At 45.4% G+C, this 27,539-nt stretch overlaps 2 protein-coding genes across 2 annotated transcripts; one reads left to right on the top strand and one right to left on the bottom strand.

Moving 5' to 3' along the window:
• Positions 1–393: 393 nt before the first annotated feature.
• On the top strand, positions 394–21,940 carry LOC306735384 (zinc finger MYM-type protein 4-like; the record flags this gene model as incomplete). Its single annotated transcript, XM_079216844.1, is given in 31 exon segments — positions 394–432; positions 2,149–2,824; positions 3,763–3,815; positions 3,906–4,046; positions 4,331–4,394; positions 4,817–4,890; positions 4,894–4,924; positions 5,469–5,671; positions 5,867–5,991; positions 6,685–6,907; positions 7,046–7,261; positions 7,368–7,518; positions 7,768–7,883; positions 8,009–8,371; positions 8,492–8,642; positions 10,339–10,514; positions 10,619–10,796; positions 11,144–11,257; positions 11,350–11,393; positions 11,997–12,135; positions 17,046–17,191; positions 17,286–17,403; positions 17,501–17,758; positions 18,310–18,386; positions 18,687–18,816; positions 18,913–19,064; positions 19,166–19,280; positions 20,053–20,301; positions 20,519–20,630; positions 20,746–20,814; positions 21,796–21,940. Coding segments are annotated over 31 exon segments (4,848 nt in total).
• Positions 21,941–24,333: 2,393 nt separating this feature from the next.
• On the bottom strand, positions 24,334–27,457 carry LOC306735885 (tubulin beta-4B chain). Its single transcript, XM_079217454.1, has 7 exons — positions 27,325–27,457; positions 27,016–27,124; positions 26,294–26,404; positions 25,879–26,123; positions 25,437–25,759; positions 25,003–25,347; positions 24,334–24,900 (listed from the first exon to the last, which is right to left on the bottom strand). Exons 1-7 carry the CDS (start codon positions 27,379–27,381, stop codon positions 24,753–24,755), a joined length of 1,338 nt encoding a protein of 445 aa, XP_079073580.1. The 5' UTR covers positions 27,382–27,457; the 3' UTR covers positions 24,334–24,752.
• Positions 27,458–27,539: the final 82 nt, after the last annotated feature.

Genomic DNA, 27,539 nt, shown 5'->3' with positions numbered 1-27,539 from the left:
GTGTTGACTTTCGCAAATGGAAATCTCTGACGAGGGACAAGTGTTTTCAGAGTGACGGCGAAGTTGCCAGTTTCCTGCTGAACTCTCAGTGCACCGTAGGTTTTTCTACAGTTCGGGGGGGTACAGTTTGAGACAATCCCCAACCTCACCGCTAGATGTCGCTAAAGGCTCGTTTATATTGATCATGTTTCTCAAGTAAGTTATATCCCAAATCATGAGGCGTAACTTGTGTGACAGTTGCTCCAGCGACCCTTGCTGTTAGCCGACTTAAAGTCCCCCGGTCTCCTCGCGGCAGCATCCTTTTTGTTGGTAATGTCAGCTGCTTGCGCACTTGATTCATAACCCGAGAAGGGTGGGAGTTTGGGAGCAAAGCGTCTGCACCGTAATTAAAACATGGCGGAGTCGGAGGAATTTAGACTTAAACGATTAAAGGTAAGCATTTAAAACATAATATAATTAAAGCAACACGCGGGCGGTACGCTAAATTGGTCAGCTGACATCCCGGTAATAACACATGTAGTTAGTGTGGGCCAGCTGAGCTAGCTGAGCTAACTGTAGCTCGCTAGCCCTGCGTAACGGAACTGTTCTCAGAGATGGACGACATGGAGCCTCTGGATAAGCCTGACGGGTTATTACTGTGAAAACGGACATATTCCCGAGGATATGACGCAGGTATTTCGATAAACCCCGAGAGCATATTTACTAATCCAGGTTGAGGACTGACTCCACGGAGCAATACAAACAAAAGTGGATATTTCATCGAATTGAAGTGTTGGCACGCAAGTCACTAAAATGTTATGTTCACTCAAAACTCCAACAACTAGTCCATGTATGTCCTCTCTGGCATCTCAATGGGGTTTTGGTGGGACGCCTTCTCCATCCCCAGCATTGGGCCTGTGTCATCATGATCCACCTCACAGCAAGACATTGATTACACGTTCATGTTTGTGGAGCCAGTTCCCTTAACTGGAGACAAGAGGCTGCAGGCGTGTGAATCTAAACGGAGAGATGCTCATAACAGGAGGACGGAGAGAATACATTCTTCCTCCCCAGCTCAACATTGCAACACGCTGCACAGCACTGTCACCTCTGTGTTATTACCTGTGTTGTTATGTGATGGCGAATGCTTGAATGGGTTTGTTATTGGAGGCTGTGTGTGTGTGTGTGTGTGTGTGTGTGTGTGTGTGTGTGTGTGTGTGTGTGTGTGTGTGTGTGTAGTATTGCACGTGTTGGGCAACTCGTGTCTGCAGTGGATGAAGACAGACCTGCACTGTATTCCATTAAGGTGCAGATGGAGAAGAGCCATCATTTGTGGTGATTAGATCCACCTGTGCTCTTCCCGATATGACAAGAGGGCAACATAAAGGCCTTTAAAGGTAACCACAGATGACACAAGTAACCATAGATGCACCAGTGTTTGTCTTTCGGTCGCCCAGTGCTTGATACGAACACACACTTGAACTGAAAAACACAATTGGGGTACAAGTGGCCCTCGCTGTGCGGCGCTCAAGTCGAGCTAAAGAGTTAAACACCGTCACCTTGTTGTCTAAGATGATGTTAGCCAGAGGTTTGTGAGTCGTTTAAAAATCGTATGGTTCATTAAGTTAAAAAATAAATAAGGGTTGGGCTTTGATATAAAACATGAATGTCTCAGTGAACTTGTGGTTTTCTAATTGAGAGGAGAGATGATCATGGTGTACACGTTGTTATCTGGGACCAGCTTCTAAGGGTTTAGGGAATTTATTGCAATTGAAAGTGCTTTTTTTAAAATGATTTACAAGATGCAAATGGAGAGAAGATGAAGACGTTGTGCTCACCAAATTAAATGAAGAAAAGGGGAAACAATACAACTCTGAATAAATTGATCATGGTAAAACTGTGTGTATGACTGAATAGATCGTTAAATTAAACAAATGTAAAAATGGAAACAGATGAGAGAAAAGAACTGTGTGACTTTTTTTGTAAACATTTGAAGATAAAGTCACATCTATGGTATTTATAGTTGGTAACATTTTCTCAATAATTCATATTTTGATACTTTGAGGTTTAAAGCAGTGATTTAGGTTTGACGGTGAGGAATTGGAGGTTAAAGTGCATTATTCCCTGAGTGCTAAACAGGAATCCCCAAACCTTTTCCTTCCCTTGCAGCACGAGGAGCGCCTGTCCAGAGTGTTTGACGAAGTGATGGGACTTGGGAACTTTGCTGACTCCTCCAGAGGCTCTGCCAGCTCTTCCCCGAGTGGAGGGCAGGACGAGACGAAGGGAGTAGACGAAACTTCAGGACAAGGGGAACACCAACCGGTAGAAGAAGAGGACAGCAACAGCAGCAGTAAAGAAGAAAAGATGGACGAGGGGATGGGAGAGTCGTCCTTTCCTCGCAGTTCCTCCCCTTCCTCTGCCCGACCCTCCTCGTTTACCACGGGAACTAACGAACAAGGAGGAGGAAGTGGAGGGGCCGCATGTGATGACGCACTAGATGGCCTTCCTGCGTTTGGGCCAGAAGAAGAAGAGGAGGAGGAGGAGGAGGAGGATGAGGATGATGATGAGGAGGAGGAGGATGAAGAAGAAGATGATGATGAAGACGATGAAGACTGGCACTTTGCCCTGCCAACGGGCAGCCTGAAGGATGCTAATGTGCGTAAGGCAAAACGGAAAAAAGCAGTCCAACCAGGAGCCGGACACAACGCAACTCCAGACAAACCCTCTGCCCTTCAGGCCAGAGAGGATGATGAGGAGGAAGAGGAGGAGCAAGAGAGGGAAGGGAGCACAGAGTCTGCAAACACCTCCCACTCCTCAAACGACCACACACCTGATAACAGCCAAGGTAAAGAAAGCTGCATGCACCTGAGGACAGTTGTAAAGGACAAGATAATGCCATATTTTACACGTCAAGTTCAGTTCTTGTCGGTACCACAGGCCGAAGAACTCAGTAGTGTTTTCAGTTGTTATCATTACCAGTTCATAACCACACATGGTGGCGTTTTGTATATTACAAACACCGTAGCAACATGGTCACAGATTGGACAGTATTTAGTGGGACAGAAGTGCCAAACGGCCATCTTGGATTTTTGAGGTCCTGCTTGGTGTGGGTCGTCCGACTTTCCAAAAATTTTCAAAAATTGCCGTTCAGGCGGCGTTCCAGTATGACATGCCCACCTGTTGGTGCTTGTTCCTCCTTCACAGCTCAAGTGGAATGCAACATGAGTCGGGATGTCTTGGCCTCTGCGTCAATGTTGACGATTCTTGTTTTTCATGTCATCTTTATGAAGGTGCAGTGTAAATGTCTGCAGTGGCCTTTAAAGTGACTTGTGCTCTGTGCTGGCACCACTGGCTCAGGCTGGACTTCATTAGCAGCCAAAAGCAGATGGGAGTATGTTGAATCTGCAGAAGAGGGTTAGCTTTAAATGTTGAGAGAGACGATGCTCTGACTCACTGTTCTGCATTATCATCCCATTTAGTGGGATTTCTCCATCTCATTTCTTTACCAGGCCTCTTTCCTTCTTCACAAGGAAATGAAACCAGACTGATAATCCCAGTGCAAAGCAAAACTTAATGAAACAAGTTGCTTTTTTCTTTTATTGTACAATTTTGAATTGGTATTTAATATCTTAGCATGTATAACTAGACCGTTGAACAAGTTTGAAGGTCGTCACATGAAAATGGAAGCCTTGTTTGTTTTATGCTCTCTCTATTTCATTCTATATTATGTATTCTAGTTGTTTTAATTTAAGGTTTTCTCTTTTTTCTCTACCCTTGTGTCAGATGGAGGCGTCCTGAACCAGGCAGAGGAGACAGAAGACAGCCAGGAGGGAGCGGTAGGGCTCTGGAAAGATTGTCATGCAACTGCAATTCTAAAATCTTTGAACTGTCAGCTGGTAATTCTGAATGCTCTTTTTTCATCTCAGAGGTCAGAGGCGGCTCCGATGGAGGACAGTAATCCCCCGACGATCAACATTAAAGACGAGCCCATCGACGAGGGCTACGACAATGCTTTACTGCCTCAGAGCTCCATCAGACAGATCAAAGAGGAGCTGGAGAATCAGGAGGTAGGCGTGGGCGGAGAAAGTTATCAATATGCATCTGCTGTATATTTCCATTAGCAAGTGTAGATTTGTAATAACAGGAGAGGATTTCACCAGAATCAAATTACATATTTGGATTGAAGCTGCTGACGGCTCGTACTGTGTGCTGATTGTCGAATGTTTTCATAGCAATATAGAAGCTATTCTGTTGTCTTGAAATCATAAATTGTACTATATGACAGACAGCAGTACTGCCTGGAAAGGCCCAATTAAACCAAACCAGATTTCTTGACGTGTGCTCATTCCAGGAGGAGCTGCGGATCAGCTCCGTCTACTCCGTAGGTGGAGGGAACGCCTTTACCTCCCCGACAGGTGAGCTCAGCCGCTGCTCATTTTAACATCAGAGTGTGTTGTTGTGCAGTGGTCAACTTGTGCCGGTGCATGTTTGTACGTTCGATAAGAAAGAGACACTGGTAGGAAACTAACGTGGTTGTGGCTCAAAGTCTGTGGCTTCAAAGCAGCAAGAACAGGGAAAGCTGTTTGGCTTAAACTACTCAATAATAAATAACTACTCTCTGCTTTCACCTTCCTTCGGTGCCACTTTTCTTAAAGCACTTGCAGCAAGCCTTTTTCTTTTTTTTTTTAGCTTTTATAATATTTTGCTTGTTTTTATATCTTCAAAATGAAATGTTGGGCTGACCTTTTAAAAATCCAGGCCATCACCTGCCCAAGCACACACATCCACATTTATTCTTCACGGTACTTCTGATTTGACCTAAAATCCTCCTGTGGAGTTGGATCGGTTAGCAGGAACGATATCCTGCAAGGAGGGATGAACAACTTTGTCAACTTTGCTGTGAATCTGCAATAGAGCTCTGAACTCAGGATGATTTGTCACGCATGTAGGTTCATCCACTGCACTGTTAATTTTGTAAACAAAAACGACGGCGACTAAATGTGTTCATGGAGTTAAACCGTGATTCCTTCTGTAATATCTGTCTTATATTGCTGTGAAGATATCTCCTTCAAACATTTATTAATACTGCATTTATTCAAATTTCTTGCCCAAACATTTTTTCTTCAAGGTGGCATTCAGGACAACATTATAGTTTACCTTTGTCCAATAGACATGTTTACTAGATGGAGCTTGAACGCATCATAATGTAACTCAATGCAGCTGCGTTACCATTAGCTGTTGGCTCTGTTATTGAGCGGGTAGGACTGTGCTGTCCACAAATCCTAGCTTTAAGTGTACCTTTTAAAGAGTAAATAACTACTGCGTTCAATCAAGATATTCCAATTCGGGGACAGTGGTAATGTGAACGCTGGTTCACCAGAATAGCGTAACAGACCCCTTGTTTATGCACATGTGTCTTTATTAATACAAGTGGTGAAAAATTATTATTTCTTCTTCTTTACCAACCTTTCCCCTCTCATCCACTCAAGTTCCAGCAGCAGTCCCAGCTCCCCCTACGACGGCCATTTTTATCCCAGGTAGGGGCACTGTCCTCCAAGCCATGACTCCCTTCCCTCTCAGACCACCAGCCCCAATCACAAGCTCACTCCCCGCTCTGGCGCCGGTCACCCCACGGCCGCCGCCGCCGCCGCCCTCCGTTCCTGGGAGCGTTCGCTGCAGCGGCTGCTCTAAGGTACGGTGTCACTTAGTCCTGCGTAACACGACATGCATATTAATGTCAAAGAGTTAACACCAATCATGTTCTATACATTGTTATTAACATGGAATCAGATCTGTTAATCACATGATTAGCAGATATGAGGACTTTTAATGTCGGTTTTCTTTTTCTTGTCGGTTTAATGTTTCGTGGTTTTGTGAATGGTCGTAGGTTCTGCTGAAAGGCCAAACGGCGTTCCAAAGAAAAGGTTCGACGCAGCTCTTCTGCTCCACGGTCTGTCTGACCGGCCACCTGCCTGCAGCCAGCAAGAACCGGTCCTGTTTCCAGTGCAACAGGTGCGTCTTTGTTTTTCCGCTTGACATCAGTGTGAACTCAAGTCTGGCTTTCATTTAGCGGACAGAAGCCGGCAGTTGGCTCACAATGTTGTGCTTTTCTGCTTTAAAGCGAAGCTATGTTTATTTTAAGTGATCGTCTCGGTTGGTCCCGTGGGGATGTAGTCATTTAAAGTTTCTATTTATTCAAATATTTTTTCTCATGACTTCTTTGTCCAGGTCATAAACCTGGTGATACTGTTGCCTTGATTCATTTACCGTAAAAGTCGGGTTACAAGCCGCTCCTACCTCCTGTCAGTGTCCCCGCTGTAGCAAGCTAGGAGCAGCGCTAGCTAGCACTGCTGCTAGCGCTGCTGCTAGCTCCCCGCTAGCTCCCTGCTTCTGCTGCCACTGCCCGCGTCCCCTCTGCCCGAGTCAGGCGTCGAGCCGGGTCTGGTCCCGCTACCTTCGGTGATTGTCGGGGAGCTAGCGGAAGTTAGCGGAAGTTAGCGCTAGCAGGCTACAGCAAGGAGCTAAAGGGGACACTGACCGAAGGTAGTAGCGGCTTGTAACCAGACTTTTACGGTAAACTTGAACGCATAATGAAAATAACATCTGTCAATTTTGAACTCGAGACTTAACTTTTCGCCCTCGTTTGCCGCTTCTGTATGTTCCATCCCCTAACCCTGGCTACTGTGTTCAACTCCCTCCCTGCAGGGAGATCCTTCAGCCCAGGGACATGATCACGATTCCAGGAGACGACAGCACCTTCGTCAACTTCTGTAGCCAGTTCTGTCTGTCCGTCTTCAGACACAAGAAGAAACAGGCCGACAAGGTCCCCGATAAAAAGCTGGAGAGGAAGCCAGAGAAGCCGCCTGAGAAACCAGTGGAGCGACCGCCCGACAAACCTGTTTGCAGTGTCTGCAGAGTCTCTAATAGGGTAAGAGACGCGAAACGCTAGCTTTTACAGCAAAGGCAGGTCTTGGTCAAGATGCCTGATAAGCCACGTCGGCTGTAATTACCCAGGTTTTTCCCCGTCTTTTACTCTCCGGTCTAATTGTCTTTCTTTTCCTCACAGCAGATTGAGCACGAGGTCAACCATCAAGGTCGTCTGCACAGACTGTGCAGCGATGCTTGCTTTGTAACGTGGCGCAAGATGCGGCACTTGGCGATGAACTGCTGCGAAGGCTGCGGCCTTTACTGTAGCAGCAGCTCAGGCTCCTGTCAGACGCTCACCATCGACAGATCTCAGCTTAACTTCTGTGGTCCCACCTGCATCGGCACCTACAAGCAGGTATGCCTTTGTGGAAAAATATGTAATCATCATCTTGTTTGGTTTCTTTTGATCATAGGGATGACAGGAACATGTATGATGAACATTTGTGTGTGTTTTCTCATAGGACTGCAGAAAGACCGTTGAGTGTGCCTACTGTCACAAAATGGCGATCGTGTCTTTCACCATCATGGAACGAGACCAACGGGGAAAAGTCCAGCTGTACTGCTCATCGGTGTGTGTGGAACGCAGTCGACCACCGCGACACATCCTCACTGGTAAGGACACACACACACACACACACGTGCCAAGTTTAGAACTTGGAAGACGCTCCAGATCACCTCGGTGACCACAACAGTCTCTAAACTGCTGCACAACAATTCCCTTCAAGATGAATTAAGTTGCCATCTTGCCGTACCTTTTATCACCGCGAAGCACGGGAAAGCGTGTTTCATTATTAATTATTAAACACGCTGCATGCTCACCTACTCGGTGCCTGGTCTGTTTATTTGACCCTTTTCCCGTAGGCACTGCATTCCCCTGCTGCCTGTGCAAAGTGTCGGCGGTTCCTCAGTACCATCTGGCCATGGTGGACGGCACCATTCGCAACTTCTGCTCCTATGACTGTGTTTGCATATACAGGGTAAAGGCACCAATGGCATACCGACTTTTTTTGTGTCAAACAAATGGATTTTTGACGGCGCATCTGTCTGTCGGCCAAAGCCTTGTCGTCTTGTAGATTTGACATCGCTGTTATTTCTCTCTCAGAAATCCGGGATCACCTCTCAGCCGGACCTTATCAATGGAGCCTCCGTTCTCAGGGACCCGTCCCTCAGAGACGCCCCCAGACCAGGGCCCTCTGCAGGAGCCAGCTCGGTCCCTCCCGTCCCTCAGGACCACCCGTCTTCAGTCCCCTACCAGGCCCACCACCCCAGTCATACCTCAGTGCCCCCACTGCTGCCTCCCTACCCAGCCATGTCCTCCCCCTCGGTCCCCGGGCAACCCCAGGCCAGAGCACCTGCCGGTCAGCCTCTGAAACCAGCGGAGGGCGCGCCCACCGACGCCTCGAAGCTGACCTGCCATCAGTGCAGCAAACAGTTCAACGTGAAGCCGCTGCTCTTCAGTCACCAAGTAAGGAACACGGCTCACTCTTAAGTGTATACGGATACTTAACCTTAACCCTGATGCATGGCGAGTGTAACTCACCGACTTACCACGATGACGACATCAATGCTACTTGTTTTCTTTCAGGGTAACATTGCTATGTTCTGCAGCAGGACGTGCTCTGAGCACTTTAAAACCCAGAAGAGTATCCTGATAGTGTGTGAGTTCTGTAAACAGGAGAAAGTGCTCTTTGACTCCATCTGCTACAACCAACAGGACATGATGTTCTGCGGTGAAAGTGAGTACACGTGGTTTTGCTCCTGTAGCCGCTCCTCTGCATTATTATCCTCGTCGCTTCTGTGGAGGAATTTCTGCCATTATGGGATAGTTTGGGTATTTGGAAGTGGGGCCGTGTGAGGTACTTTATGAGGTACTTTATGAGGTACTGTACGAGGTACTTATCCATCGACGACGTATCTTCAGTAAATGGCGGTCGACAAGCCCCCAGTTTGGAGAAACGGAGGAACACGACTGTGGCTCAGTGGTTAGCATGCCCATCTTTAAGTCAGAGGATCGGTGGTTCGAGCCCCGGCTCCGCTAGTCCATGCCGATGTGTTCTTGAGCGAGACACTTAACCCCGAATTGCTCCCCGTTGCTGTGTCTGCGGTGAAAAAATGTAACGTAACACCAGCAATGTACTTCTGCAGGCCGAAAGAAGCAAAACATATTTTAGGCACCTAAGAAAATCAATATCAGTTCAATGTGCGCTATATTTATAATATTTTCACCCATTCCCACAGGGAACTGAAGCTACTGTTTCCATCTAGGCTCTTTTAAAAGCTACAAGACTTCATTGACCTTTAACACAGGAGCTGCTGGTCTGCTGCTGACTCCATCAGTTAGTTGGTTGAGTACAAGCCTGTAGATGGCATCGTAATGAAATAAATCGTGATACTGTTTCACTGAAAATATATATATATATATATATATTTTATATTTCTTTAACTAAAATGTGCGTCACCTCCTATTTCGCCGCTGTCAAGTGTCTTCCCCTGCAGGTGGCTACTCAGGATTTACAGAGCCACGCCCTCGCTAAACTATCAACGGATGAATAGAAAAAAACACGGAGAAAAATAGAGTTTAATTCTGTGTGGACGTATTAATTAGCTGACCGGATTTCTCAACTGCTGCAGCAAACTGAGCAAAGTAAATCTACTTTCACGAAGTGGATCACGTCTCCAAACTCCTGCTGCTGGTTCTGTGGCTCGTGAGGCAGTGAGGCGTCCGCTAGTAAAAAACATATCCGTCCTCGGCAGCGTTTCTACACTCTAAAAGTCTGGTGTACGCTCAGTGGAAACGTAGCAAAGGATATGCGTTTTAAAATGGAAAGAAATATAGGGAGGACTGCAGGTCTGCATAGTTGTGTTTTTAATTCACCTCAATGTAGGCCGACACATGACTCTTCATAAGAGTTTTATAGTTATAAACAGGTAAAATAGCAATACAATGTAAATAATTGCTTTTATTCTTGTTCTATAATTTCAGAAATACAACAAACTATACTTTTTGTAAATATAATATGACTATATATAACACTTTATAAGCTGTGATATCAAATGGCTTTTGCGGCTCCAGACAAATTTTATTTGGTGGCAAAAAAGGGATAGGAAAAGTCTCTCTCGCTCTCTCTTTCTCTCTCTCTCTCTATCTCTCGCTCTCTCTTTCTCTCTCTCTCTCTCTCTATCTCTATCTCTCTCTATCTCTCTCTCTCTGGTTCTCCTGTCTGGTTTTCTAAACTCTGGGAGCGGCTTATTTAGTTATAATATTGAAAATGCTGAATGCCAGCGGTTCCAATCTTTGCTAAATTAATCACGACAAAAAAAATACCACTTTGACCGTCCATACTTTTTTAGATGAATAATAAACATGTGTTCAGTGTCATTGGACTTGTACTCTAATTCTAATAATGTAACGCCGTCCTTCCTCTGTTCCAGGCTGTAAGCAACTTTTCAAACACGACCTCACATCTCTTAACAAGGATCATTCTTGGCGTCCCTGCACCTACTGCGCCGGCATCAGCCAAAAGATGCTGCACAGCCACTACGGAGGCAAGATGGAGGAGTTCTGTAAACCCCACTGCATGTCCCAGTACACTGTGCTCTACTATGGGGTGAGGAGACGGCGTCCCATTACCCTGTACATTGTTAAGGGGAGTGCCGCTCTGTGTTCAACGCGGTTATGCTACGTCTTTTCTCCTCCTCCTCTCCTCTCCAGATGGGTCGGTGCGATGGCTGTCGGAAACAGGGCTACATGGCCGAGAAGCTGCAGTGTTTGGGTTCAGTCCGTAATTTCTGCAACCTGCCCTGCCTGCTGCAGTACTGCTACCTGCACTTTGAGACGAGCCATCACACCAGCAGTAACGGTGCTGGAACGGCCCCACAAAGACCGTTTGGTAAATCGTGTTGCTGCGTCGGTGTTATACAGTATGATGTTGAGGAGCAACATGTACACTCACTCCGCCCGCTCATATATATATATTAGTATAAATACTCTTTGGCACAAACGTGCACTGAAGGTTGAACTGATTTTAGAATTTAGAGGTCAAAGGTCAATGTGACCAGCAGTGGAGTGCAGCATACTGCATGCATATATAGATTCATGGCATGACCTTGAATCTCTATCAGCTGATAATGAAACAGACCTTTTTGTATTTATATTCAGCCAATTTTGTAAATTATTTGCAGGGAGGTTTGGTTCAGGTCAGCATGTTCTAACCTCGCTGTGTTTCTCTCCATCCAGCGCCAACGCAGCCCCACCACTCCTCCAAGATGAATCCCGTCATCGCTGATGTCGTATCACTGGCCAACGGTTCTGCCTCTCAGCCCAGTGTGTCAGCAGATACGGCTCTTACTGGTTCGTTACATCAACACACTGGTTTTCCACATTGCATTACTCACAGTGGGGTTTAATGCAGTGCTGTTTATATTTGTATTCCTCTTTTGTAGGAGCACTTCCGACCTCCAACGTTGACGGGAAGAACCTAGACCATGTACGTGCTCTCCAATTCCATCTTTTTGTCGATTTATTTTCTCTTGAATCGAACAAACAAAATCATAAATCCAACTTCAGTTCTAGTTTAAATTAACGTGAGGTCAAAGACTGTGCCGATGTCCCGTTCCACATAAGAAAATAAACCCTGATATTCGGTCCCGCCCCTTCCTCTTATACCAGCTGATCCTCATCAGATTAAAATAAACAATTCACAGAAAAAGCATTATTTCGAATGTGAATATAAGATCCATTCATTTGGCAAAGGAACGTCTTTAAATCATACAAATGAATTATATAACATGATTTATAATCAAACAAAATATATGGCTCCAACAGTGTGTGTGTGTGTGTGTGTGTGTGTGTGTGTGTGTGTGTGTGTGTGTGTGTGTGTGTGTGTGTGTGTGTGTGTGTGTGTGTGTGTGTGTGTGTGTTTCTGGTTAGACTTTACATTCAACTGTGGGTCTCCACTCAAAAATGTTAAAGCTATTGACAACAAAAGTACTCAGAACTGTTCAGAAATAAGACGCGATCCGAAGCAGCACATTCATGGTGAAGAACCAGATCGGCTCGACTTAGTTCATCTTTGTTTTGCTGGTTCCAGGCCAGCACTCAGACCGATGCCATGCGAGTGCCAATGCCCCGTCGACGTCAAATGAAGAACAAGTCGGTTCTGTGTCGGCCCTTCACCATGGACCAGGAGAGCATGTGCCAGCTGCCCACACCCTTCGGCGATTTAACAGGTAACTACAAAAAACTAAACGTCACTGGAGCCAGTTGGGTAGTTCAGTCGCGTTTCAGCTCGTTCAGACGGGACGCGGAGCGGCTGCACGGCCGAGTTAGGGAACCAGGTTTTAAATGGCGCCAACCAGCAGTTTCCTCACTGTAAGATGCATCCAAATACCAGGTCTGCTTACTGCACATTGTTCATAATAATATGTATTACATTATATCTGCTGTCTCTGTACACACTGTGATGACGCTGCTTGGTTTGCGTCAAACATCTCCTCGTGTTTTATTGGTCAAACCAAACAGCTCTTTGGAGGGATGTCTCTCACTGCGAGGCAGTCGCCATGTTTTTATATTTATTTATCAGATAAATCGGTTCGCCTCAAGAAGTTGAGTCTCTAACGCAAAAAAAACTAAACGTTTATGTTCGTGCTTTGTGAGATATGATATTGAGCTTTTTTAAATTCTCAGTCAAAATATCAGACTTTTTACATTTTCATAATAAAAAAAAAAAGGTTAAAGATGAAAAAGACTTAACTGTGGTAAATGTTGTTAAAAACTTTAGTTTATTGCTATTTAAATTCAGAATTCTATTGTACCGGTCAGTGCTAATACCCATAGCAAACCTGCGTAGTAATAATAATACTGTAATAGCTATCTGCCTTCTGGCTATGGCCAGTGTGCCTTTTCTAGTGTGTTTGTCACAACCCTACACGCCATCTAATATATTTTCATTCATTTAATTTTTTTGGGGTTCATTCAATTATTCGTTGTTCACAACAAGCTGTTTCAATAATTGCACCAGCTCTGCTAGATAGCTCCTCGCAACCTGACCAGCCGTCTGCGGAAGCGTCCACATCTCCGGAGCCGCCGGCGAAACCTCAGGGAGAAACGCAGCCCCGTAACGGCGTGCCGGCACGCCTCACCGGGCGCCATTTCCTGGCCATGAGGGAGACCGACTCGGACTGCAAGGTCTGCTCGCAACACAAGAGGAAGAGGGTGGAGGAAGAGGAGCAGGAGGAGGAGGAGGAGAGGAAGAAGAAGAAGAAGAAAAAAGAGGAGGAGCCCGGGGGGAAAACGGAAGGAGAGTCGGAGGAGACAAAGGAGGTGAACTCGTGTGACGTGAAGGACGATGAGAGCAAAGAGGGGGAGCCCTCGGAAACGAAGCGCTGTGAGCAGAAGAGCGGCGCAGCGAGGAGGCAGACGCCGTATTACTGCAAGACGTGTTCAGGAGAGCCCAGCCTCTGCCCTGTGCCCTGCTTCGAACTCTACCACACCAGACTGATCTACAAAGGGGCCCCGGAGCCACAAGGTGAGCCTCCCGAATATCACCACCATTAAATAGTTGTTAAAAGTGAGTCGTTTGCACCACAGTTGTATCCGCTGTGCAAGTATTCTTCTTTAATGTGCAGTGTATGTAAATTACGATAACTGTCACAACAATTAAAGGGATAGCTCATCTTTTGTTGAAGTTGGTTTGTCTGAGGTACTTAAACATCCGTCAGTTTATTACCTTTTTAAGTAGATGGCGGTCGGCACGTGTCCAAGCTTTACCTCGACATCAGACGGCCCTTTGCGCTGGGGAGCCTAAGCTGTGTGCCACAAGTCTCCATTGACAAAAACGGTTATTAAATCGCCGAATACGGTGCTTCACCTGCCTGAGGGTTGATTGATATTGAGACCCAATATCACACAAACCTGCCTGGTGGAGCAGCAGCTCAGTGTTCTGCGAGGTAAGATTACTGTTTTTGTCAAAGGAGCATGGATGCTTTGAAGAGCATAAAACAACCTCATTCCCCTGCTGGAAAGGATGGTCTGACTGCAAGGTAAAGCGGCATAGCGCCATCTACTGGAGGTAGTAATACACTTCGGATAAGTGCCTCATGCAGCCCACTTCAAAGAATCTAAAATATCCCTATTTTATTGCTGTTTAAATCATAGAAACAACAACACAGTGCACTGACGTGATCTGTTGATATTCATGTAAGTCAATTCAACTGACTTCTTAAGAGGGTCGAGTTTGTCACCCACGTTTTTCTCTCCACAGCCTCCTGACCTGCTGGCATGAGAAGTTATCTTCTACCCAGACCGGATGAAGCTTAAACTGCTGTGTTCACAACACTTCTTTAGTGTCCTTAACCTCCGTTTTTTGTGGTCGTCTTGCTTTAGTTTAACCCAATTCCTTATGACCCTAAACACAGAATACATGACCGTTCTCCTGACGCACCTAAAGGGGGCGTTGTTTCGACTATCGATGGCAGTATTTACACAAAACGGGTCTTCAAGGCCGTCTCGTCTTCCTACAAAGGGTATTTATTTTGAGATACTTCCTTAAGTGCTTCACTGACCTACAACACGGTGCTGTAACATGCACGCAAAAATACCTCATTTATTTATGTGTTTATATGTCATTAGAGCTGATCCTTGACATTTGTCAAGTGTCATAAAACCTGTGAATGTGACGTTTTCATTCACTTGATTTGTGTACGTTATGTACATTTTTCCGGTGCCGTCACTTTATTTATGTTCTTACACACACAAGGATGTTTTTCTCCACCACCAAATCTCTCGATGTGATGTCACTAACCATTAAAGTCGAGCACTTATTCACTAGCGGTAATCAACCTGTCATGCACTAAGTGGCCTGATCGTTTCATTCATTAAGTCGACCTGCTCGCCCAGGTGAAGCTCACGGAGAGACGGAAAACTAGTACGTCACTGCACAGGTTTATCATAAAAGAGGTCACATTGTTAAACCAACTTCTGATATGTTTTTGAAAATGGCTCTAAAGCATATGCAATTTACAACGAGGCAAAACCCATTTATGTTCAAATCCAGACTGAAAATGTGCCCAACCAGAAACTGCAGGTTCGCAGAGTTGTAGTCAGGTTGCTTCTACCTTCAAAAAAAGTACTGAATCAGTATTACGTCATAATTTGTGTTCTTGTCAAACTTTTTTTGTAAAGCTTTTTTGGGGGGATAGTTACCCTCCACAGGAGTAACATCCACCACCTGTAGCTGGAGATGCAGGTGATCCACAATCACTTCTCTGAAGTGTCTGAGTGAAGAAAACAGAATTAAATGATGTTCAGTATTTGTACTGTAAAGCTACATTTTAATGTTATTATGATTGTGTGATGTATAAATTAAATCCCTTGCTGTTTACTTTTGACTTCTTTTCCACTTCCTGTTTGTTGTAGGCCTTTGTAACTTCTCCAGTGTCACTGCATGTTTTTTATTTGCTTCCTCTTTTTTTTATGACAACACTGACATGGATCGGATTGCAAAAATAATGTTGCATTGCTGCCTCTTTTTTAAAATAAACGGTTCAATAAATTTGTTTTTATGAATAAAATGTTGCTCGTGTCGTTGTGTGTTTGTGTGAGACTTGACCCGCCAAAAGAAACAAACACCGACACGTTCAGTCAACAATGAATAGCCATGATTTAGGAATGAAATCCTTTATCCCAGTGTCTCAAAAGAGTGCGGTCCTTCTGAGGGGTGTTCCTGTTGGACTCCAGAACCCGACACCAGCAAAAGGAACAAACGCAACAGAACAGATGAGGAACCCGGCCAAGATTCTTCTTTTATTACAGCTAAAGTGCCTAAAATTAATAACATTTAATACATATATACATTATTATAGATACAAAAATACAAGCAAAGATGCATTAGTGAGGGGGAGATGACTCTGGTCATGTGACTGAAGTGACCGGCACGCTGCGATCATATCATATAAATATGTTGGCGGGAGCCCTGTATGACCAATAAATGATGACAAAATCTGTTCGATGCTTGTCAGAAGTTCTGGTCTGCTGTGACTTCCAAAACATCTGGAACCTGTTGCCATGTCACTGATCTCCAGGTTGTGAGAGCAGCTTCACTTCAAGTCCAAGGCCATGTGTTCCCCAGAATGAAAGATGCCTTGGAAAAGTGAAAGAGTTAGAATGCAAAGTCCTTTCCACAGATAGACATGTCAGCAGCTGCACTCTTTAAGGTCTGAGACTCTTTATTCAGGGATCTTACGGTCATGGAAAACCTGGAAGAGTCATGGAGTTTAAAATGGTTATTTCCAGGCCTGGGAAAAAGTTTAGTAAAAGTCATGTAAATGTGTTATATTCATGTGTTCATGTCGTTCATTTACGCTGAGTTTGAAATAATGAATATGCTTTTAAAAGAAAGACTCAAAATATCAGCAGGCATACATACAGGCATCTATATAAATGTTTATTCTTTTAATCAAACTATTGTCTCATTCATTTGAGTCATTTAAGGTTTACTGTATGCTTTGTGTTCTCATTGTTAGTTTAAATACTACATTGACTCACTTTTCATGTTTACACCCAGACTTCACTAAATGTTTGTCATGGACATTTGTTTTAAAGTCATGACTCCACAGGTCAGAGCGTTTATGAACCCTGTTTCAGGTTTGAGACGTTGGAGATGGAGGGTATCAGTACCCTCAGCCATGGTCTCATATTCATCGGATTTTTCACATTTTAGCAAAATACCTGATGATAAAAATTAGGCGTCTATCATTTCGGTCATCCGTAATATGAATGTGTTTTTGAATATTTTTTTATCAGAATAAAAAAGTCTTCTTGCCCTCAAAGACTGCACGCTCTCTTTGTTTTTAGTTTTCTGCATTCTCGAAAAATGACAATAAAAGCAGTTTGTATGGGAGTTATCACTATTTAATGTACCTCTTATATCCGGTACATTTCTCTTTCAATTAGATTTTTTGGACACGGTTGGAGCTTTGAGCCTAATCTTTTCTCCCTTTGCCCGTCTCTCTCTCTCTCTCTCTCTCTCTCTCTCTCTCTCTCTCTCTCTCTCTCTCTCTCTCTCTCTCTCTCTCTCTCTCTCCTTCATGATCTCTTCTCTCATTTCCTCCCTCCCTCCCTCCCTCCCTCCCTCCTCTAGCCCTGACTCTGCCCTCAGATAGCTCCTTTGCAGGGGAGGGGAATGTGAAAGTGTTGATGGTGCCAATCCCAGTCCCGGTCTTCATCCCAGTGCCCATGAGCATGTACTCCCAGCACACACCAGTTCCGATGGCCATGCCCGTTCCCGTATGTCCCATCACATACTTCAAACTAATTCAAAACGATTCACATTGTGTTGCGTACAAGTCCAACGTTAACTTGTTTCTCCGGGTCTCTACAGGTCCCGGTGCCCATCATCATACCACCACAGAAGAAGGAAATGAAAGACGCAGCAGTGCAGTGGGAGCCTGTGGCTCCACGGGGGGAGGAGCAGCAAGACGGGCCTGTTTCCAGTGCAGGTGAGGGCAAGTTTTGTCCTGACTTTTTGTACTCAAATATTAGATATCTTACCCAAATGTCACCACCTCTATGTTGTTGTTTATGCGGCTGCTGCAGACCTGAAAAGTTCGTTCAATGGAGACGTGAAGTCGGAGGCGGTCGCTCCCATAAACCGTGAAGACGAGGAGACTGAAGAAGCAGCACAAGCCGACCTGCCACTCACTGTAAGTGCAGAGAGCGTCACAGAATCAGCTGATGCCCAACTTCACCCCCAGCCAGAGGGAACCACGGCAACCAGAGACCCACCATCCACCAGTGCTGAGCCTCAGCCTCCCTCCTCTCCAATGATGGACGTGGAGACTGACATCCCGAATGGTGAGAGATCATCTGTAGCTAGAGAAGTGAGGGAAAAACAAATGTTGATTTGGTTTCTAAGTCTGGTCTGATTTGTTTCCTCTCCTGTGTTTATGAGCCAGGATAATGTCTCTAAGTTAAAACAGGTGGGGAACGTTGTTATTGTTAATACTCGTTCCACAAGAGGCACCACTATTGATTACATGATCTAGAAAAAGGACTAAAAGCATTCATGTTTTCGTCCAGGTGAATTCACATAAATGCTGACACACAAACTCACCTGGAGGAAAATATGAATGCCTTTAGTCCTATTTAGAACATGGGGTAGTAGTGCCCTCTTGTGGCTGAAATGGGTATTATAATAATAAAATCAACTAAATAAATTTGTGATAATAAAATAAAATAGTACCTTATTAATTATCTTGCCAAAAGAAGTGTTTGACACAGATGAGAAGAAAACAATTGAGGAACTCACAAATGTTCTGGCAAAACCTTTTCCTAAGTTATAAGGAGAGAAAACTTTAAATCTTTAAAAAAGAAAAAACTGGATGACATATTGTGTGTTTTTACAGAATCGGTGGATCAGAAGTCACCTGCTCCAAAGAGAGGCGTGAAGAGACCCAGAGAAGGTTACTCCGGCCGGAAACGGGTAGGAGGCCCTGATAGTTCAGCAGTACTTCATTCATTCATTCATTCATGTTATCAGCCTCTGATTTAAACCCTTCCATTCTACTCACTTCAGTTTGTGGGCAGACGAGTTGCTCTGTGATTCTCTCGCTGCAGGGAACTTGTTTTTCTCCTACCTGTCCTTGAATATTTCACGTGTTTACAGAACTAAAAGGTTTTCAAACGGGCCCAACTTCAGCCTGACGTGCATTGTCCGCTCACGGTTCACCTTGCAACCATTTCCCACAACACCCAGCGTCCGTTTGCATTTCCATCCGTCCAGGGTCGAAGACGAACTGTAGCGCTGAACCGCATCGCAGTGGCGACTCCAGCAGCCTCCAAACTGAACCACCTGTACGGGGTTCAAGCCTGGAGGAGCTGGGTCCACCTACAGAACCAGCACCCGAGAGAACGTGAGCCTCAGTTCTCCTCACAGTCCAGTCTGATTGCTTCCTCTGAGACGTTGATGGTTCATTCCAGTGGTGTTTGTATGGCCTCTCCCACTGCAGCCAGTCTAGTGGGCGTCAAAGAGGACGTCCTTCAGTGTGACTCTGCTGAGCTGAGCTTTGCTCTCACTCACTTCATCAGAGACGTGAGACGGCCCAACGGAGAGACCTACAGCCCGGACAGCATCTTCTACCTCTGTCTGGGGATACAGCAGGTACACACACACACACACACATTGTGTCACTGGTTTCCACCTTGCTTCTTTCAGTTTATTTCTTGATTGATGTCTGTTTCCACCTCCCTCTCTCTGGACAGTATCTGTTCATGAAGGGCCGCATCGAGAACATCTTTACCGACGAGCTGTACAGTCAGTTTGCGACCAAGATCAGCGGGATGCTGTCACTCTGGAAACCTGGACTCCTACCAAATGGTATGATCACTGACATAAAGTCATAATCCTTCAGATTTTCATTTCTTTACACCCAAAGGTTAAAGTTTGTCCTGCAATATCCATTCAGTGATCCATTCTAATTGATTGTGGCGGAGTCCTTATAACATTAAAGTTGAACTAATTTCTATTCCATTTTTTTCCTTCCCAATACCGATTTTGATACCTTAACTTCATATCAACAGATACCGAGTACCAATCCGATACCAGTGCTGCTAACAGCTAATGTTAACTGTCTAAGCAAAGGGTGTGTAACACTAGTTCACACATGTGCAGTGCGGGTTGGGTAGGAAGTGACGTGTGTTTTTCCAGTGGAGCGTAAACGAGCTGTGAAATGATGAAAACGTTCTCTAACGTGACGTCGGATCTGTGCGTGTCCAATTCGTCGAAACCTGATCCACACATGTCGGTCTGTATCAGAGGCCTCGGTGTTACCACGGCAACTCTAACAATGGGTGGAACGACAACATGGATGTTTAATTAGACTAATACATTTTATTAGTAATAACATTCCAGCTCGTTCCGCTACAAATGTAACCTTTTAGTCACAAACCATGCATTTAATCATGCAGTTATGATTTTAAATGTGTCCACCTAGTATTCATTAATATAAAATGAAGTATTCATTCTGTATCAGTCGTGTTGAAACCTACACAGCATGCAGTGGAGGCATCCTGAACAGGTTGCCAATGAATGAATGCCGACCACCTTTGAGTTTCAGCTCTTCCCCCGCCCCGTCTCTCTCCTCCTCTAGGTGGTGCTGTTTCCTCCCGTGTGGTGGAGTCCTACCTGTGGGAGTGCAAGCAGCTGGGCGCCTACTCGCCCATCGTGTTGCTCAACACGCTGCTCTTCTTCTGCGCCAAACACTTCGGCTTCACCACGCTGGCGCAGCACCAAGGCCTCTCCTTCACCAACTTCACTCGACACTCCAAACCCTGCAGCCGAGCCGGCAAAGTCCACTTCCTCCGATACCACAGAACCAGCAGCGCCACGCCGCACAGAGGTGTGTGTGTTTCACATCAGAGTAGTGATGGTGGCAGTGTGTCTTATTTTCAAACATTTAGTACAAAATATCAGGGAACGGGGGACTTCACCTCTCAGAAATACCTCTTAATTGTTTATATAAATCATATTTTTCTATTTCTAGACACCACAAAACTATTTATAAATTGTCCCAAAAAGCAGGTTGTATCACGGTGATGGTTTCTTTTTGTTTTTAGAGCGCTTCAGAAAAAGACAGGGAGAGGAAGAGGGGGACCTCGAGATGCTTGAAAATGTCACCAACCCTCTGCACTGTCCTGTCAGACTCTACGAGTTCTACCTCTCGAGATGGTGAGACACACACACACACACACACACACACACACACACACACACACACACACACACACACACGCCTGTAGGCAAACTAAAGCTTCATCTCCTCTGTCCTCTTGCTCCCTCACAGCCCTGAATCGGTGAAGACGAGAGCCGACGTGTTTTTCCTGCAGCCTGAACAGATCGTGCACACTCACAGGTCAGAGCCAGTCCTCCAGCACCAAGGGCACCGGGATGAATGCGTCACTTATCATCAGGGCTTCCTATCCACCCTCATATGTGCTGCAGAAGGAATCAAGATTAAATTGGAGTGAACATTTTACCTTCTGTGCTTTTTATAACATGCAAAAGGATCGCGTTTACGTTTTTTTCTCAGTCGCTTTGGCAGATTTCCTGAATCATCTGAAATATTCACAAACAGAAAGCGCATTTCTCTCAAAACAACTCGTACAAACGGCACCGCACAATGGATTAATTGCAAAAGCCTATTTAACCTGCTCATAATCCTTTTTGAGCTCTCTTCCTCCAAACTAAATAGTTCCAAACAAATAACTTGTCGAAACCTGGTCAACATGCCACGCCTTAATACATTACTGTGCACTGTAGGAATGTGTGATGTAAGACATGACCACGGCTTTGAGGACAATGATAGAAAATGCATACGGCTGCACTTTTTCTGTATGGCGTATAGCAATTTCAACAGTAGGAAGGTACAGTGAGTGAGTGAGGGGGTTGATCCCAAGAGACACGGATTCACATTCCGTCAACAAATGACAGCAAAAACCTTTTGTACTTTCATTTGTTGACGGAGCATGTCATTGCGGTACGGAGAAGTAAAAACTGTGTATACAAAGGGAAAAAATACAAAATTTGAAATGAAGACTCCTGCACTAAGGTAACAACGAAGTCTAATAGAAATGTAGATACAATATCGTTGATGGATTATGACAGCAGTACTAACTGTTTTGCATGTAATGACGTATGCAATGAACTAATGCCGAGAGCATTGGAGGGCTACAGAGAACCAATAAAGACATTTTGATCATCATGATATAAGCAGTAGATAATGGATTTGCATTTGCATAAATGTGCCAAAAGATGATGTGGAGGGTGAGTAGTTTGGAGAAATGCAACCATTTTTGTATTAATTTCCCCCCCTCTCCATCTCTGCCCTCAACAGTTCCCACTGGTACACCTCTCAGCCGTTAGAGGCCACCACTCTACAGAGCATGCTCACGCGCATCTTGGCCGTCAGAGAGGTCCACCAGCACCTGCAGCACGAAGCCGCTCAGCCCGCCGCCGCCGCTGACGACAGTTTACAGTGACAAGGAGCTCTGCTTCTCCACACCCTGCGTATGATCCTCTCTGCAGCAGCTGGCGGTGAATGACAGCTGCCCCGTCAGCCACTAAGACGGAGGCTGACGTCGACAGAGCGGAGACGCGGAGAAAGGACCACTTTGTCCCAAGCGACCGGTGCATTTAGTGGGCGGCCGTCCGCTCCCCCACATGAACGCACCATGAGTTCACAAACACCTAATATTCTATCAAATAAGGAGGAACTCTTTTTCGAGGCAGGTGTGAGCGATGGGTTTTCGTCCTGTCGGATCTGCTCACTGATGGGTTTGAATGTTCAGTTTTATCGTTTCTTGCCTCGCTTTGCATCAGCACGTATTCATGAATTGCTTTTAAATTTCACCAAAATCTAAAACAATGACATTTTGGTAACTTTATTACTTCATCATCAGGAGCAGTGGGCTGCTGTTCAGTATTTCGCAGGGATTTGTAACTTGACTTGTGTGGCGTGTTCATCCATAGCTGCACACAAATTGGGTTAAGTTCAAGTGAAGCCCGCAGACATCCAGTGTAGTTTTGATAAATGACGCCTCAAATATGTCGTTTAACGAAACGCATCGACCAATATGAGATTGAATATGTTGTTGAACCAGCATACGGTATATCAGTGTCACGATAGAGGACGACAGTGCCTCCCCTCTTTGGTTGTTTTATTGTTTGTCTCGTTTTCTGATGATTATGTGGTTCTGCTTTTTGATTCTTCATCCTGTGTGGCCTTAATTCCCCCAACAACCTTCCCTTCTCCCCGGTCCTACACCAGATTCATTCACAGACCACCGGGATCAACTTTAGAATATTAAGAATGACGGCCGGACCATTATCATGACTGGGAGTGTTACGATATAATGATTATGATGACGATGGGGGCCTCCGCTCCCGATATGCTTTCCCTGTAACTCTCCTCTTTTGGACCGGGCCAACGTCTTCTCGCCTCTTTGTGTTTCTCCTCTTGCCTTTGTTCCCTGATTTGAAAAGTGGAATTGGGAGACAACTCAAAGTATGATCACAATACTTCTCCTAACCCTGACCCCAGACTTTCCCTGTATTATGATTCATGGCTTTTATGGTATTGTGCGTTTTTTTTGTTCGCCATACATCCAATCAAAAGCAAGTATTATGACAACGAGCCTATTTACCACTGTGTCTGTTGCAGATAGAAGCTGCATTGGACTTCTGGTGTTTCTAAATTGGCAGATAGATATTCAAAACATCGACTAAACATGGAAAGCATGGGGTTGCTGCTCACAGCACTTGTTAAACTTACACAAACATGTCTGGACATGTCTTGTAATGTCCATTTGACATCAGTGACTCATCTCATAGAGCATCTGACAAACTCCTTTCATAAATTATGCTCGTTTACTGGACCAGTTTTGATTGTGCTGAAAATGTTACCACTTAGTTTTTTTGTTTCCTGGTCATAATGGATCTATTTTGTTCGTGCCAGCACTTATTATATTTTGTCATGGAGGCCGACGTGCCTTGACTTTCGCCTCATGCTCATGTTTTACATGCTGTCCGTGCTTCAGTGTGAAAGCCCCGGTGTGGAGTTGTCTGCTGACGTGTCGATCCAAACAAAGAGTTCTGTTGAATTTCTGCTGAATTTCTTTGAAGACGCACTGTAACACACCGCCGCCCGCTGCTGGTGCAAAGGAAACTTTGACAGGAAGTTTTATTGTCATGCACAAAATACTGTATTGTCAAAGTATTAAAAAGTGATCTCATTCCTTCCTTTCCTCAGTCGCAAGGCGAAGCATTTATAACGAAAGGGTGAGAGTGAGTGTAATCCAACTTTTTTGAAACATTGGATTCTTAAAGTTTGTCTGTGTGACCATTTTCTCACTGAGACCGATGTTTAGTTTTGGTTCAGTTTGTCAAAATTATATTTAATAAGGGAATGCATCAGTTATGAGGGTAGTGAGGGTCAAAGGGAAGTTTAGCCATCAGTTTGAGAGATGGCCGACAAGGATGTTGGCTGTTATCAGATCTGTGGCTGGATAACTTCCTTTAACCTGATGGACAGACACTTTACATAACAGGCTTATATCACTCATTTTGCATAGATATAATACTGATATTATCATCGTCTGCATATTCTCTCAAAATATAAAAGATGGTAAGAATGTACATTTGAATTTTAACATTAAAAACTACCAAACCGGGCTACTTAAACTTTCATCCATGCCATGAACCGCTTCCTATGTTTCGTGATGGCATGAGATAAATAGTCTAGCAGTATTTGGACAGCAAGTCTTTAAATACTGACACGGTAGAGACAGGTGTGAGATTTATAATTTGAGATAAAAAAACAAGTGTAATAAAAGGTCCTATTTATATGTCACCACAAGTAAACACACAGTGTAGAACCAATTCATCAAATCTTTATTAAAATCCAGCTAGACAGTCGATAATGTAGCGCTTACCACTTCCTTACATCATGTATAGCTTTCAACTCTTTTAGTGCATGGAGTCATTCTTAGAACATTTCTTTGCTGAATGAAATAGTTTCATTCCAAAAGCAAGAAGTAAAAAGAAGAAAGAAAAAGAGACGGAACAAACATTTAAAAACCAAGGCTGGAGAAATCCTTCACACCCTCTGCTAAGGCCGGACAAGAGTTCAGTATTATCTTTTTATGTTCAGTGAAAGTACTGTGCAATCCTTTTACATTTGTGTCCAAATTTTTGTTTTAAAGCCCGTTATCAATAACTACGACCAAATGAACATATTGGCCAAACACTAACTGTTGCATAGAAAGAAAGAAAAAAGATGGTCATGGCCGGTGTCTAGGCCATGTCCTCTTCACCCTCCTCCTCAAACTCGCCCTCTTCCTCAGCAGTGGCCTCCTGGTACTGCTGGTACTCGGACACCAGGTCATTCATGTTGCTCTCAGCCTCCGTGAACTCCATCTCGTCCATGCCCTCGCCCGTGTACCTGGAACAAGTCAACTCTTACTTACATGCATTAGGTCAAGGGATTCTGGTTAAGAAACGAGACAGGCAGGGAAACTCCTCCCCACTGTCTTCTGTCACTCACCAGTGGAGGAAGGCCTTGCGGCGGAACATGGCGGTGAACTGCTCTGAGATGCGCTTGAACAGCTCCTGGATGGCCGTGCTGTTGCCGATGAAGGTGGCGGCCATCTTGAGGCCGCGGGGCGGGATGTCGCAGACGGCAGTCTTGACGTTGTTCGGGATCCACTCAACAAAGTAGCTGCTGTTCTTGTTCTGCACGTTCAGCATCTGCTCATCCACCTCCTTCATGGACATGCGGCCCCGGAAGATGGCGGCGACGGTGAGGTAGCGCCCGTGGCGGGGGTCGCATGCCGCCATCATGTTCTTAGCGTCGAACATCTGCTGGGTGAGTTCGGGGACCGTCAATGCCCTAAAAGGGGATGGACAATACGAATTAGGATTTATTTCAAATGTATTTACCTTAACAGAGCCTGAAAAGGTGAGCTCCTGCCTCTCTACCTGTACTGCTGGCTGCCCCGGCTGGTCAGAGGGGCAAAGCCCGGCATGAAGAAGTGCAGCCTGGGGAAGGGCACCATGTTGACAGCCAGCTTCCTCAGATCAGCGTTGAGCTGGCCGGGGAAGCGCAGGCAGGTGGTCACCCCGCTCATGGTGGCAGAGACGAGGTGGTTGAGGTCGCCGTAGGTGGGCGTGGTGAGCTTCAGCGTGCGGAAGCAGATGTCATACAGGGCCTCATTATCAATGCAGTAGGTCTCATCCGTGTTCTCCACCAGCTGGTGGACGGAGAGGGTTGCGTTGTACGGCTCCACTACTGTGTCCGACACCTGAGAGTGAAGGGATGGTGGGGGGGGAACAAAAGAGAGGAAGATGGGAATGGCATTAAAAGAAGCACGCGGAGAGACAAATATTAAAAGTTTAAATATTTTCTGCGAGTCGTGCAAACCTTGGGCGAAGGCACCACGCTGAAAGTGTTCATGATGCGGTCCGGGTACTCCTCACGGATCTTACTGATGAGCAGGGTGCCCATGCCGGAGCCGGTGCCCCCTCCAAGGGAGTGCGTGAGCTGGAAGCCCTGGAGGCAGTCGCAGCTCTCTGCCTCCTTCCTCACCACATCCAGGACCGAGTCCACCAGCTCGGCTCCCTCGGTGTAGTGACCTTTGGCCCAGTTGTTTCCCGCTCCGCTCTGGCCTGTGGTAAATGCAAACATGGTCGTCTGTCACCCCTGTGGTGTCTACCAAGGCCAACGCAATGCACCGTCTGCTTTACTCATGCAGGGAAACCCTTTAAAAATAATATATGTATGCCAACATCCATTAACCAGAGTCAAAACACGCATTTGTCCACATTTAGATTCTCACCAAAGACAAAGTTGTCGGGTCTGAAGATTTGGCCAAAGGGACCAGACCTCACGGAGTCCATTGTGCCTGGCTCCAAGTCCACCAGCACCGCACGGGGGACATATTTGCCACCTGGAAATCAAAAATAAAATAAAATAATTTAAAAAAGCAGGCAAAGTATTACCATTATTATTTTAAGTTAGACACACAGTGCTGGAACAACTTCTTAGGAGACGAAGACCGACCCGGGAAGCTTTTCTCCTTTAAAAATAAATATGTAAGTCTGTATTAAGTACTTTCCCTTTTTAAATGTTAATCACACAGGCGATAAAAACATTATTATTATTATTTAGTAGTATTATTGGAAGCTAAATTATTTTCACTCAGGTTGGATTTACATTACTGCAGAGAGTCGGTGGAGGGACAATCTAGAGAGAGAAGACCACCATTCCTTTCTTATTCGCTCATAAAGCCTTTATAGCCCTACAGGTGCTGGCCTCAACATAAGACAACACGTTAAAGTGAACACCCTCGTATGTATCGTATATATTTGGGATAATATCTCTCGCGAGCTGGGGGGGTATGTTGACTTGCTGCGCCATGGAAACGGCACCGGTAACTAGGAAGGAGAGTTAACCGTGACTTGGAGTGGCATCCACCGGGATAGGCGGGGTGACGGCGCCCTGCCGGGCGGCTCCGGTACTAGCTAGCTAACCCTGACTGCGTAGCTCCGCGACATTCACCTGATGCCTCGTTGTAGTACACGTTGATGCGCTCCAGCTGCAGGTCGCTGTCCCCGTGGTACGTCCCGGACGGGTCGATGCCGTGCTCGTCGCTTATCACCTCCCAGAACTATAAGGGAGGAGGGGGGGTAAAAAAGAGTGGAGGACAACGGCTACATTAACAGGCTTACCCGCGTGACGTAGGCTAACTGCCACTAGTAGCGCCGTTGCTAAGTATGCTAGTTGATCTGCCCGCCCAAACTAAATGTAACGTTCACGCGCTTAATCATCGAGTTAACACTTCACTTTAAAAGTAAAAACCGTTCATACCTTCGCTCCGATTTGGTTTCCACACTGGCCCGCTTGTAAGTGGACGATTTCCCTCATTTTGATGGTGATTTAATAACAAACTTCCGAACAAACGACCGAAAACAGACCAAGTTGCTTCACTCTCGCGCTCAACCAACGGACTAACTAAGAAGGTTACGGGGTCGTGCCAACACCAGTTGACAGAAGCACGCTATTGGACCAACGAAACGTCGGTC

The sequence above is a fragment of the Taurulus bubalis genome (genome assembly GCF_910589615.1).
Source record: "Taurulus bubalis genome assembly, chromosome: 4".
Classification (NCBI taxonomy): Eukaryota; Metazoa; Chordata; class Actinopteri; order Perciformes; family Cottidae; genus Taurulus; species Taurulus bubalis.
Note: the sequence above shows the minus strand (reverse complement) of the source record. Positions and strands in the feature narration are given on the sequence as shown.